General features: G+C 33.8%; 1 protein-coding gene across 1 annotated transcript in view; it reads right to left on the reverse strand.

The window, feature by feature from the left end:
* Positions 1–14,357, reverse strand: part of SLIT2 (slit guidance ligand 2) — a 246,227-nt gene that overhangs the window by 49,844 nt on the left and 182,026 nt on the right. Inside the window, exons 13-17 of the mRNA XM_019614936.2 lie at positions 14,139–14,302; positions 13,387–13,410; positions 9,771–9,921; positions 3,708–3,782; positions 563–706 (exon numbers count right to left, since the gene is read on the reverse strand). Coding sequence (XP_019470481.1) covers positions 563–706; positions 3,708–3,782; positions 9,771–9,921; positions 13,387–13,410; positions 14,139–14,302 — 558 coding nt within the window. The remainder of the gene's footprint in view (positions 1–562; positions 707–3,707; positions 3,783–9,770; positions 9,922–13,386; positions 13,411–14,138; positions 14,303–14,357) is intronic.

The raw sequence follows: 14,357 nt of genomic DNA on the forward strand, positions 1-14,357 counted from the left end.
CTTTTTTTTTTCTTTTTTGAGTGGAAAGAGCTAAACTACCTTCATGGAAAGAATGAAATAAGTTCAAGCTATAGTACTTTCACTCCTCCATTCACTGTTGAAATACCATTAAAATTACTTAGGAGAGAATCATTTCCCACATTTCAATATCCCCCAGAATCATTTTTTCCTCTAGCAAAATACCCAATGATTGAGTTGGATTGAATCAGATTCCATTATGTAAAATGTATAATTCCGATGCAAAATTATGTTGCTTTTAAGCAGATGATTATTCCCATTTCTGTTTCCGTAGTCGGATGTTTACTATTCTCAACTGCTTCATCATTTAAGAGGTAACATAATTTCTGTAGTTTAATAATCACAATGAAGAACTTCAGCTATATTATATCAATAATTAAAAATTAATATTCTTTATTAGAACCTTTCTGTGAAATAGGAAAAAGACAATATATACTTGAGTAATCCATAGCTAATCCAAAATCAAAGTTTTAAACAAAAATAGAATATTACTTTAAAAAAATAGGAGAAGAAGAAATAAGAACACTCAAATAATCTTACTTACAGTGTTTTAAGACTTTCCAGTCCTTTGAACATTTTGTCTCGAACAGTTTCCAAACGATTGCTAGTGAGCAATAGTTCATTGACACCAGAGGCTCCATCGAATGCGCCTTCTTCAATATCTGTAATCTTGTTATTACTCAGGTTTCTATTACACATTAACAGAAACAAGAGAAAAACATGTTTTTCTCTTATTAAATACCCTAAATGAACTACTAAATATTAAAGACTAAGTAGATTTCACGATATTAAGTTTCTGAGTAAAAGCAATGAACATACTGATCAACTTTGAACTGGAAAAAACAAAAGTGACTGCTGATTATACGAATAAAGATTTTTACAGCAGTTTTCGGAAATTGTTTGCAATTGCCCAGCACATGCTGCTGCCACACAAAAATTTCTTTTTCTTTTCATAAAAAAAAATCCAAATCTTGTGAAAGAATATATATCTTCTGTCTCTAGTCCTTCTAGCATTACTAAATGCATCAATGAAGTGGTACTGTATGAGAATTCACACAACTACTCTGATTTCTTTATTTCATCTCAACAGACACAGATGTAAGAAAATAGTATAAACAGCAACATATGGAAATGAAAAGTGTGAATGCAAACAGTAAATGATATGTTAATCATTTTTGACATTAGTAGAAAATAAGGTTTTATAAACAAGACAGATAGTTCAGTTATCTGCAATTCACATGCAAAGTGGATCAAAATGTAAGAAAATATCCTAAGATACTGCCAAAATATTTTAGTGTCTGTGGCTTTCAGTTCAAATATGGAAATTACATCCCAAATGGAAAGTATCTGTTCTATATATACAATAAATGTGCATACAAAATAATATACATTTAAAAAAGATTTTTCATTCTATTCTTGTCTTGTTTTTAAAGTAAGCCTATTTATACTTACTTACACTTGTATCTTGTTCAGAACAGTTAAGTATTTACCTACACACTAGACAGTGTCACAATTCACTAATGATTTTTACAGAGCTCTTAAATTTGCTCTGAGAAATTCTGAAATACAATAAAGCTAAAAAGTTTTTACTTAATAGAATGAATGATGTTGAAAAGAGAATCAAACATTATTTGATGCACCTTCTACAAGAGCATTATTTTAATTTATCGTGAGAAACACATTATTAGTTACAGTAAAAATTCATATGCTTGCCAGTATGAACAGGTGCCATCACCTAAGACATAGAAAAAAGGATGTGTGGCTTTGTTTGAGTGCTGACTACTGATCTCTAGTCTAGCTGTAATTTCTCATACACCTTGCCTGTGATGAAGGATATAATCATCACTTTCACTTAGTTTCAAGGTGAAGCTGTTCAGTCTCCTGTAAGTTGCTGCACAAGACTGGAAGCAAGAAATTCATTATTTCTCATCTCAATCATCTTAGAGATGTCAGGCCCTTAGTTTCCTAAAATCTTCCTTGTTTGTTGCATACCACGGTCATTACTCCATCTACCACACATTTTAAGGGATATTTCAAAGGTTATTTTAAGGATTAACACTGCATGGCTAATCAATGATACGTATGCTTTATTACTTGTGAACCATCAAATCAATTAAACATTTAGGTCTCAATTCTTCAATGTCATTTGCAGAATGATCTCTGCACCTATTTGAACTTGCAGAAGAAACATGAACTTCACGCAAATGCAGAATTCACTCTTATTGATGTCTCTCTAACACCTCACTGCTTTGCAGTCATGCTTAGGCATACTCTGAATTGAATATTTTAACAATTGTTAGCTGTATTAAAAAGTTATGGAATAGTAATAAAATGTTAACTTTTCTGTAACATTTATCCAATTTTTTCCTCCTCAGTAATACAGATTTCAAAACTCTTAAGGAGTTCAGCAGACAGCTGCACTGATTAATATTCTGACTTACTTTTTCTTTTGTCTTGAACACTTCCTCCTCAACTAAATAGCAGCAAATGAGATTTAGGTAGCATGAGATGTTGACTAATCTAGCTTTATAGCCTGAAAAAATCTAATTACTGACAGTCCATTCCCTAGTTCCCATTTTTCTTAAATATGAAGAATTGATGTGTGTGTTTGTATGCTACTTTAAGTATTTTACAGCTGTGAAGAGTGCTAATCTATGATACTTGAGGAATGAAGAAAACTGGATATCTACTCTGTAGCCCCAGTATACTGCTGTGTCAGTCATTCCTGTATTCTTTCTCTTAAGTACCTCAGCCCACATCCAAATTAGCAAGGCATACTCACGTGGATAGGTCAAAGGAAAAAAAAAATAATTAAGTCTCAAAAATCAGCAGTAAGTATTTAACCAATTATGATCACGACAGCTGCCAGCTCATATCTGGGCAAGGCTAATAAGTAGTTTATACAATACTATTGCTCACCTTGAGTTTTTAATCACCGGTAGCACAAACCAAATTTTTACAAGTGGTAGCAACTTGGTGACTGCATTTAATAAAGCAGTGCATCATTTTCATTTATTTTGACTTGCATTTTTCTCCACTTAGTATTTATGCCTGGATTAAATCCTGAAAATATTGAGCACAGAGCCACTAAGTAACTAAATGATCTGCTCTTGAATGCCTGCCACATGCCTGAAGTGAAAGAAAAGCTTTTCATAGGCTTATTAACATCTACAATTGGTAAGATTACAAACTCTTAGAATGTCAACTGTGAAAATGGACTATCAAACCTTCTCTCTTTTTTTTTCTCAGTCATTTAATTTTGATATTCCCCTCATCTAATGATAGTTTAATGAAGCACAGAATCAAAGGCATGTCTTGAATGTGCTGAAAGAGGCAAAACTGCCTGGTCAGGGAGTAGTAGTGCAGGAAGTTACAAAAGGTTACTGGAACCATTTTTGAGCAGCTTATGCTCAAGTTCCCTGCTGTGGCTTCATAACAGACCAGCTGGTGGGACCATGCAGCAGAGCTGCTGGAGCTATGCACCAGGAGAGGCTGTTACTGGGTTGCTTAGTCCCAAAGAGATGGACTGCTAGCTTTGATCTACCTCAATGACTGATATAAACCCATTCTTGATTTTTTCATTAGAATATATTGAAACTTTAATAGACATAAACTATCAAAGGTGGAGAAAGACGACACTAATACTAATGTGATATCGAAATAGAAAAGATCACTGTAGTGTTACTTACATTTTTCGCAATTGAGGAAGCTTCTTAAAGATCCCAGTAGCTTCCAGGACTGAAAATTCATTATTATTGAGTCGCCTGCAAGAAATGACATCAATTTCAGAAAAAAATATTCAAGCATTGTTAAAGATCATTCCACACTAAGGGAGCTTTTTGGAATGGTAGAACTGAATAGCTTGTTTAATACTGGTACCTGAAGAACAATTCAACATATACTGACATTTTTAATTCTGACAATTCCGACAATTCCCATGAATGAACATTCTCATTAGTTAAAATTAGGCATACATCAGACATACAGAATCAAAAACAGATTACAAAGTAGCATACAGCTAACACTGCAGAAAAATATAAGAATATGTTTTAAATTTTCTTTTAAGAGAAGAGAAGAACACAAATGTAGCTAGGGAAGACTTCTATGGCAACTTATAAATAAAAATCTTTAAGAAGTATGTATAAATGACTGAAGATTAGTTTACTGTTCTTTAAGGGATATCAGGTGGAGTTTGCCAGACATCTGGAGGTGCTCACAGAACACTATTTACAAGAATGAAATAATTACTTTATTCTCAATGCTTTTATGAAATAGAGACTGAAACAATGTGTAGGCATTCAGAAGAATTTAAAAACATTTATTTGGCCATGGTTCATCTTCAGACCACTAAACATAACACACAAATTGTGCAACAGAGTATTAATTGTTGCTTTGTAACACTACGAAAGTGTAGTAAGTAGCAGATACTAGCCTGAAAAGTCACATGGATTTTTATCTTTCCTGCCCAGGTATCAAGACTGTTCTAGCACAGTGTACATTTAGCAGCTGCTAGGTTAGGGGACATCTATTTAAAAAAATGTGTGCCCTGACCCAGTGTCTCTTATTTCATCTCCTGAACAGAAAATGGAAATTATAAGTCTTAGACACTGTATATGTTTTAATGGAATAATCTTATTAAGGAAGCACATCTATCCAGCTTTTATTTAAAAATCTTAAACAGGAAGGAAAAGAGATGAATGAAGAGATGAAAAATCACTGTAAAATGGAATTCAGAATAATTCTAAAATGAGAATGCTTTTCTAAATTACCTTATTGCAAGAAAAGACAAAAAAAAAAAAAATACCTTCAAAATTAATACAAAGCTGCTTGTTCATCCTTCCTTCCTGCTCACACTCAATGATAGCCAGAAGGCAAATTAAGGCTGTAAATCTGAAGGTATGGCAGTACAATTGTTGGACATTTGTATACTCTACTGAGTAGAAAGGACTTCAATTTAAAAAAAGTTCCCACCTCTAAAAGTTAGCAGAAAGAATTAATGTGATTTAACAAAGTTTCATCATCATTGTAAATAGTCTTTTTTTTCCCCGTGTCTCAACAGTGGAAATACCAAACACTCCATAAATGCTGGCATTTTTACATATTTTTAAGTGCTATATCATCTAGTAGAATTATTTGTTTGTGAAGACATCTATTAATTCTAAGGAACTTTTGCTCTATTGCAAAAAAATTCTAATTCCACTAAAAATGAAACTTCTATCTACATGTAGCAAACCTTTACATATTAAAAATAATTTAGTATGTTTGTCCCCTAACTTTCCTTCACACAAATGCATTAAATACTTTCAGTTTTCCCTCATATGTCAGCTTGATGATTATTTTTCTCCTCAAATTTTTTTCCAGGTGATCTATATTCATCTTGGAAAGTGAAATTCATAATGCAACATTCCATAGTATTTTATTATTGTTATGTACTGGAAACCAATTATTTCATATAACTTACCACACACCTGTACATACATCCCAAAATGAAATTTGAAGCAGTGCCCAGTAGGACTCATTCATCTTTACTGTGCATAACACCACCGTAGCCTTTTCTCTTCGGCTACTATCTATATATTCCTCAATCTTGTATTTGTATTGCTAACTAGTTCTACTTACTGTAATTTATTTCTTTTATTCTATCATCAATAGCCTTAGAGTGCTTTTGATGTTACAGAGCAAATTTTCAGAACTCTCCATATGCTATGTTTAAGTGTCTAAGTGTTTAAGAAGTTTCTCTATAGTTTACTATGATGGAAAAGAAACAGGTTGAACAGTATTGTCTCTGGTTAAACTGTAACACAAATCATATCTTCTCTCTGACTTTATGGATATGATGACACCACAAAACATGCATTATCACTGAGGATAGATACACAAAAAAGGGACATCAAGAGTTATGAACTATGATTTTGTGGTCAGAAAAATGACCACATGGCATTTCACTAGCTGGAGATTGCTGGCTTTAGACTTAGAATAATTAAATACTTGTGCAAGAAGTTTTTGTTCTACTATTAGGTAAGTAATACCACATACCCAGAAATAAAACTTATTACAGATGTTTAGAAAATTAACATATGCAATGCCATCTCCCTTCTGGAGACCAGTGCACTTTCAGTTATACAGATAATAATGATTGTTCTTACTTGCTGCTTCATGAAAAAGATCTTAGAAATACTTGATTCTGGTTTATTTAAAGAGAATCACTAAAATGTCATTCTCAAAACATAAAAAGCAAACAAAAAAGCATTTGATGATGATGTCTAAATGTTTAGTTTTCAGTTTTATTTGATGTGTTCTCTTCTTCTGTTAATGCATATTCTGATACAAGAGCTGAGTCTTTTTGGAAGACTATGAACTGCAGTGATACTATGTAGTGCTTTATGTTTCAAAGCTTATCTTGTTAGGATTTGATACGTTATCATATATTGTACAAACATTAAAAAAAATGGAACATACTCTACTAAAATTCTTTTACTCTACTACTCTACTAAAATTCTTTTAGACTTTCTCCTGGAAACTCTGGTTTGAATGATTTATCAAATGTTTCATGAGTTTTCTTGTATATTGGTATGCTACTTGAAAAATATCTGATGTCCAGGATTCTTTTACAGACTAGTATTTTATCTCAAATACTTCAGTGGCAGATTAGATAGGTCTTTGACTGGTTTTCTGAAAGATTACAAGCAAACAACAAACTAGAAGTATCTGTCTTGAACTTTATTATTATTTTCAGATATGTATATATACGTATATATATACAAACAATAAACTACTCTGAAGATAGAGTTTTTTGTTACGACATTTTTTACTGTTGTAATGTGTACAAACAATACTCAAGCCATCTCAGATAAACAAATAAGCAGGTAGGAGAACATCTGATTAGAAAAAATGCCTTCAAACTCCTTTACAGAACACATCCCTCGAGTTTGTTGAGCTGAAACACCAGAGTTACCAGTTGATGTTAGTAGAGAAAGAAGAAATTATTTTCAGGATATCATTTTAAAAACAGATTTAAAAGAAATATTATATATTTTCTTGAACTCTAGACTACAGCAATATTTATCACTAGATCTTTCATTTCATTAGCTCTAGAATGATGGAGATAAAAGTAGTTCAGCATCTTTCGTCCATTAAATTTCATGTTGCACATTATGATACTGTGAACGAAGATGCATTTTTCTGGCAGATTAAGGAAATAATTATTTTGTTCCTTATACCATCTACAGGGAGAAAACCACATGATAAAAGTTCTCTTGGAGATTACAGTCTTCCTGTTACTTTCACAGCTATCTGGGCTAAGGGATGCAAAGAAGACTTCAGAGATCTCCAGATGAATTATTTGAGAAAAATAAATATTTAACAAGGAAATCCAAAGAAATCTCAACATTTCTTCACTTTTGATCTTTGTTTCCAAGCTCCAAATGTCTCAGCTGTAAGGAATACCCCAGAGAGAATAATCTAGCCTTTTTCTTCACAGTTAGAGAAGCGTTAATGTCATTTAGCTCTAAGTACCTTTAACACATATTTGGTGGTTAAAACAAAGAAAGGCTAACTAGCTGTTCTTTTCATACATGTCACTAAGTGAGCAGGAAATCACAGTGACCCTAGAATTAGACTGAAGTCCCAAGCGGAGCAGTCTTTGTTCCAATGCATCAAAAACAAGAGACGACAGGAGGAAAGAAGGAAAAGCTGCAAGCATCAGCGAGGCAAATACCAGAAGCTATGGCAGTTGGATTTTTACAAGTGCAGAAATACTTTCACCACGCCTCTAAAATACTTTAAGGTTGTTAAAAATTCTCTTGCATTGCAAGAGTTGAAGCATAATCTTTACAGTTTATCAAGAAGAAAGTTGAGTAGTGCCTGTTAAAGTTTAAGACCGGTAAGTATTGGATAAGGAATGGATAGAAAAGAGCTCTTTATCAGCAAAAAATATTAAAAGAAGAGATGATGAAAATTGAAGAGAGACAGATTCTATCTGAAAGTAATGTTCTCATTTTAAAAGATTTTAACAGAGATTAATGTGAATAATTAACTTCTGTAACATTCTTAGGGAGATGGTCCATTTTTAATCCACTGATACCTTCAAATGAGATTGAATGCTTTTTTGAAAGAAGTGCAGTAACCAAAAATGAATTATCTTTTAGTGAAACAGATTTTTTTTGTTGACTGCAACTTGAGAGCTTAGGATACACAGCAGATGAGGCTTGAGGATTTCATTGTTTCTTCTGAATTTAATATGTATAAATTATAATTATAGAAAGAAAACACTGTAGAGTTTATATGTCACATGTAAAAAAATGAGTAGGAAAATCAATGATTAAGATACTAAATGAAGAGTATAACCTCTTCAGAGGAGAGAGAATTAAACATGAATTCTGTTAAGAATCAGGACAATGCACTCTTGTTGTTTCAGCAACTCCAACTCTCATCTCGGCTCAGTAGCTATAATTTTTACATCAATTAATACCTGTACTCCTCTTATAGTCTAACCTGTCACTCATTATTCTTCAGTGGAAGTATTTTTATCTCTAAATATTATAGCATAACATCCTATGACATTCTTTTGGAGATTTTACCATACAAACGACAGCTTAAATGTGGCCAAAAACTGAACTTTGATTTTATGACATATGCTACTTTTTATTTTCAATTTGCTATCATACTGGTAAGAACCAGAATTGCCACTTAGATTTGTAATTATAACATCACTGAGTTGAACTCTTTCTCCCAGTTCATACAAAAATCTCCATCTCTACTTATACAACACCTCAATTTTTTTTTTCCCATTCAGAGATTCAATATCCCTAACTGCAGTCTCATTATTCAATGCTGTACTATTGCTTTGCTCCCAGTCAAAGACTGTCTTTTAAGATATCTGCCACATTTTCGCTCATCTCACCACTGTGGTTCACAACTTGATCACATCACTTACGTCTCCATATCTCTGTTCCCACTTTACTATTAAATCAAAGTCTGTCTTTTGCACCTTATTGCTCTGCTTTGCTCTTTATACTAAGTCTCCCAAGAAAAACAGCTATTTCCTCCTTTCTTGGCTCTGCCAGTGGTGGTCACTTTCACCTCATGCTTTTCTGTTGGTTCTTCAAGCATCTCTGCATTTTCTTCTACACTGTGTTTTATGCATGGGAAAAACTTGTAAAGCTGTCTTAATTTTATCTTTCAATCCCCTCAATACTACTTCAGCTGTAATGTCTACAGATCTTTCCCATATGGCACTTATTAAGCAAGTAATAATCTGTGACATCTTTTCTGCTCATCTCAGATCATTACATTATTATCTCATCTTAATCCAACTCTGTCTTGTCTACTTTATCTTCCTCTGGTCTCCTGCCTGACACGTAATGTGAGCTTTGCATAACAACAGTCAGTTCTGTTTTATTTAACACTTAGGTAGTGCTTTTAAGACAGACCTTTAGATACTGGATGTCCTACTTGATCCTGTATTCAAAATTGATGGCAAAATAAATCCTACTGTCTTTCCAAAAAAATCCACATGGGTAGTTCACATACTGGAGAACTGGCAGTGTAGAATATTTGCCTTTTTTTTTCTTTTTATCATGTTTAAGGCTTAATGGTACCAAAATGATGCACAAATAGTTTTTATTAACATACGGTGCATCACAGAGCTTACATATAATTTTTGCTATTCAAAAATAGAAGCTGTGGTTTTGTATTTGAAAGTTTTAGGTAGTTTTTCCATAAGCAAATAATGCTTTATGGGTTCAACTTACAACTCTGCTGTGTACTGTGGAATGTGATCTGGAATTTTGTTGAGTTTCTGATTGGAGCAGTCCACTGTGGTCCCTTCACAGCGACATTTCTCAGGGCAAGCCAAATCTGCAAAGCAGTCTCCACTTAATTTGGATCTGTAATCTTCAGTGCCTGTGAAAGAGTCAAGCCAAAATACAGATACTGAGTCAATAAAGAACAAGATTTGTTTCTTGCGAGAAGGTTGAAAAGATATCTGCAATGCAGGTAACGGGTGGGCAACTTGGGAAATGTATGATAAATTTTGTGATACTGAACAGACACAGGGGCTTCAAGAGAGGGTTAAATATAAGGGCTTAGATATGCTGGAAAAAGAAACTGTGACCAACTTCACATAACAGGATAACATTAACTTGAGCTTTTCACAGCTGTACTTTCTGCTGATTGTGTTGTCAGCCAATCTAGCATTGTTTATAGCTAATCACACAAATGCCACTGATTCTTTTAGAATTTATTTTATTTCTCTGTAGCAAGAATAAATAGATCCTGAATGCCACCATTTCTCTTTCTCGAGCTACAGATTTGTATTGTTGACAGGACTTCATTAACCTCTGTGATTTTTTATTTCTTTTTTTTGCAGTCCCAACCCTCCACATCATCTTGAACACGTGAGATTGAAAGCCCTATCTTCAGCTTTAATTTTAAGAAAATGTGTGATCCTGACTTAAGCCTCAGCAGCATGCCATGCTGTAGAAAGCTGCGTGACGTTCCATGGTGCTTGACAGAACCATGTTTTACTCATACCTCACAACCACATGGTTAGATCAAGCACAACAGAAAATCTCGCTACATTATCAAAACTGCATCCATTAGGCCAAGGGTAACAGCGAGGGAAAAGAGGAAGGAGCAGGTATAAGTTATAGAAGCATTTGAAGTTTAATACTTGCTTACATGACATGGCATTCTTTATACTGAATGTCCAGTGCCACAGTAACAGTATTACTGTCACAGATTAAATAATTCACAAAAAAAAAAGGAACCACATAGAAAGTTTCCTCCACCATTTCCCCGAGTCAGTCAAAGAAAATGTCCTAAACATATCAGGAGAAAACATTCAGTAAGAAACTGAGGGTGGGTGACAAAGAAACAAAAGAAGCTGAAAGGACCTGTGGGTTCTTCTCGGACAAAGGTGAAAAGACTGAGACTAGTAGAAGGTGCATCAGGGCTGGGAGGTACATTGTGACTTATCTCAGACACTGAACTTTACTTACAGCCAAAATGGTGAACTCCTGCAAAAGTAAAGATAGCCAAGAAGGAAAGAAAGACAGAGTAATCCCAATTAAGACAAAAACATGAACTAAGTTTATATGTTTCCAACTCAAATTTAGTTTGATTAGAGGATGTTGCTAAGGAGTACCACCTTCAGCAGAAAAAAAGAAAAATTCATTTTAAGTGGCATTAAAAAATGAAGAAAGATTGAGGTTAATTAGAAACTTCATATAGAAATACAGTATCTCCCATGCATTGTTCTTCATTATTTTAAATGTGTTCATTAGAAGCTGATATGCTCCTTTGAACACACATACATGCTATGCCACTTAAAATACTTAATAAACCAAAGAAACATGGGAGAAACAGATACCTCATGAGAGGAAAAAAATCAGTCGTCATTTATCATCTAGCATTTGCAAATGTCTAAGTAACACATGATTTAACTGCTTGGAATATTTCTATGAGCGAGTAGACAAACTATTTCTTTTCAAATTCCTGATTTAATACTTATTTAGCCTTTAGTTTTCCAGATTATTATATTGAAATTCTATTAAGAATTCTTAGCACCTGCAGAATAAGATCTCCCAATGACGTTTTAAAACAAATATAGAAATTATATTTGACTTTTAAAGAAATTTAAAGATTTTTACAGTATTTAATGAAGCATAAATAAGTATTTTGAGCACTTTTTAATACTCGTGAGCAAAGTTACAAATACATTTTTTCCTCCTGTTTCCAGAATAAATCACTGTTAGTAGTTCAAAGTAAAAAAAATAAAATATTCAGGGATAAGATCTTCAACAATTAGAAGAATTTCATGCAGCATCTCCCTGATAACCTGATGGAAAGAGAAAGTATGCAACTGTATTTCAAGAAGTACATCTGTAGCACTTTTTGACTGATTTTATTCTTTCTCTTCTTTTTTGCAGGAAAAGCATTTTTAAAGGATACATAAACAAACCTAAGCAGCATGTGTGGCCATAGTATAAACAAGCTGTGAAGATATTTGCTGGCAAGAAAACACTTCTAACTCAGAGACAAAAGTTGTACTGGCAAAGTTGAGTAGAAGTCATTCTGTGGCAGGAATACAGCTGTTCTACTCATTAAGAAATGGAGTGGTAACTACAAGATTGAGAAACTGAATCCCCCTCTGTTTTATGCTGCTTTAAAGCACAGTTTTGTGGCTGCCAATGCTGAAAAATGACTCCCTTATTTTGTATTTAAGTTTACTTTTCTTAATATTCTAACCAACATTTAGTATGAGGGCATGAAGAACTCACATGGTTGCTGCAAATTTAAGTAACACATCACATAGCATTAGGAGAAAAGCTAGCACGCCAGCTTGAAAGATAAAGACCAATCAATAAATCCGTATTTCAGACACTGCAGAATGACAATACATCTGTAATACTTGAAAGAACAAGTGCACTGGTGTCATAATCAATTATTGTGGGTATTTTTCTGGATATTATGCTATGGCAGAAAACCCTGCTTGCATATAACTTACTATAATTTATCAATAGATTCATTATTTTTTTGTTTATTTTGCCAAACAATGATTTGCAATCTGTTAGGAAAATAATGCAAGTGCATCATTGCTTTTTTCTATTAAGAAATCAGTGCACACACCTGACAAACAAGGTAAAATAAAAACATATTTCAAAGAGCTAGGGCCATCATAAGTGAGTCTTCCCGGAAAATATCATAGACTCATTGTAGCTGAAAGTAGTGTGTAAATTACTGTTTCAACCCAACTCGAAAGTCATGTTTTCTTTAAGGGAAAGCATTTCTGATTCATTGTATGCATGTGACCACAGAATGCCTTTAATGAATGTCAGCTTTCTTTTCCAAGCATTCCACTGTGATTTGGCAAACACGAGGAGGGTGAGCAAGCAGTAGCTGAAGACAGTGTAAAGCATGAAAGCAAGGCAAGAAAACATTCGTTTGTAAAGTCTGTTTTAAGTTGTACTAGCTCTTTGACAGAAGTAGGTTTTCCTGTGTTTAAAAGCAGCTCAGAAGCTACATTTTAAAAACAGTAGTAGTAGAAAAGGAAAGGTAGATGGCAAACAAAGGCATCAATTGAAATATCAGCTAGCAGGTGCAGCCTTCTACATAATTTAAGTAAAGGCATTTTGGTAGGTTGTGTGCAAATTTGTGAGACAAAACGTAAATGGAGCTGCATGCTAAGCTCTTATCCAGAAAACAGAACTACTAGTGATCTACAAAGAAAACTATATCTAGCTACAGGAATTCACTATTGTTAATAGACATGCATCAATTTCCTAAAAGCTATAACAAACTTTGCTTTTCGGGGGAAAAGGGGAGAGTATCTGCAGTTAGTCAATCTTACTGCAGAGCCAAACCTACCTGGAATGAAATACTGTTCTTTAGCTAAATAAAGAGAAAAAAAAAAATAGAAGATGCACCTGAATGTCAGCAAGCAAAGAATGAGTTTTATTAGAGTAAGTATGGACTAAAGTTAACTTAGTGAAAAAATGTGTATTCACAACAAGAGGTGATAAACAACAAAGTGTGAATAATCATAAATGTATCCGAAACATGGATAACAAACAGTTCTCATCTGGTATTTGCACTTGAGACTGAATAAATTGTAGAATGTGAAATGCACCTGGAACAGCTGGATACCATATGACAAAAGTTAAGGATTTAGAGAAATGTAAGTAGGAAATGGAATAAGATTAGAAAAAGAAAACAGTAAATTTCAGTGTGAGGTAAGCTCCCTGTATAAAAAGGAATATGTTGTATTTCCATATTTAGCTAGAAATTTTTAGATCTTTCATGTACTCCAGAGCCTTGTGGAAATTCTACAAAATGATTTATGTCAGTGATACTTGTAGCAAATAACTTCAGCATTTCATTCTGAAGTATTATATATTGCATTTCTTTTGTTAGATTTAATGCTACTCAGAAAGAGTGCCAAGCATGTTAACTGTAGTAATGTTCCAATCGTCTATGACTTCCATGACTTCAGCTGAAGAACTAGAAAAGACTCTGCAACATTTAATAATTCTGTAGAGGGCCAGCTGCCTTCATTAGAACTCCTATAACCACTGTGTTTGCCAATAAAAGAAAAACAGCAGCTGAAGTAAGAAAATTACCTGAGCAGCGGAATTTCTTGCTTTTGATCTGGCCGATCCTTTTGTTTGCCAGACGGCGGGGGCTGGTGCAGCGGGCACCACTGGTCTCAATGGGGTTTGTATGAAGATAATCCGCCAGCCACTTCAGATGGCAGTCACAGATAAATGGGTTCTGAGCCAAATGCCTTTCATAGAGAAAAAAAAGATAATTTCACACATTATTTCCCTTTAGTCTCAGCA

Source organism: Meleagris gallopavo, chromosome 4, assembly GCF_000146605.3.
Source record: "Meleagris gallopavo isolate NT-WF06-2002-E0010 breed Aviagen turkey brand Nicholas breeding stock chromosome 4, Turkey_5.1, whole genome shotgun sequence".
NCBI lineage: Eukaryota > Metazoa > Chordata > Aves > Galliformes > Phasianidae > Meleagris > Meleagris gallopavo.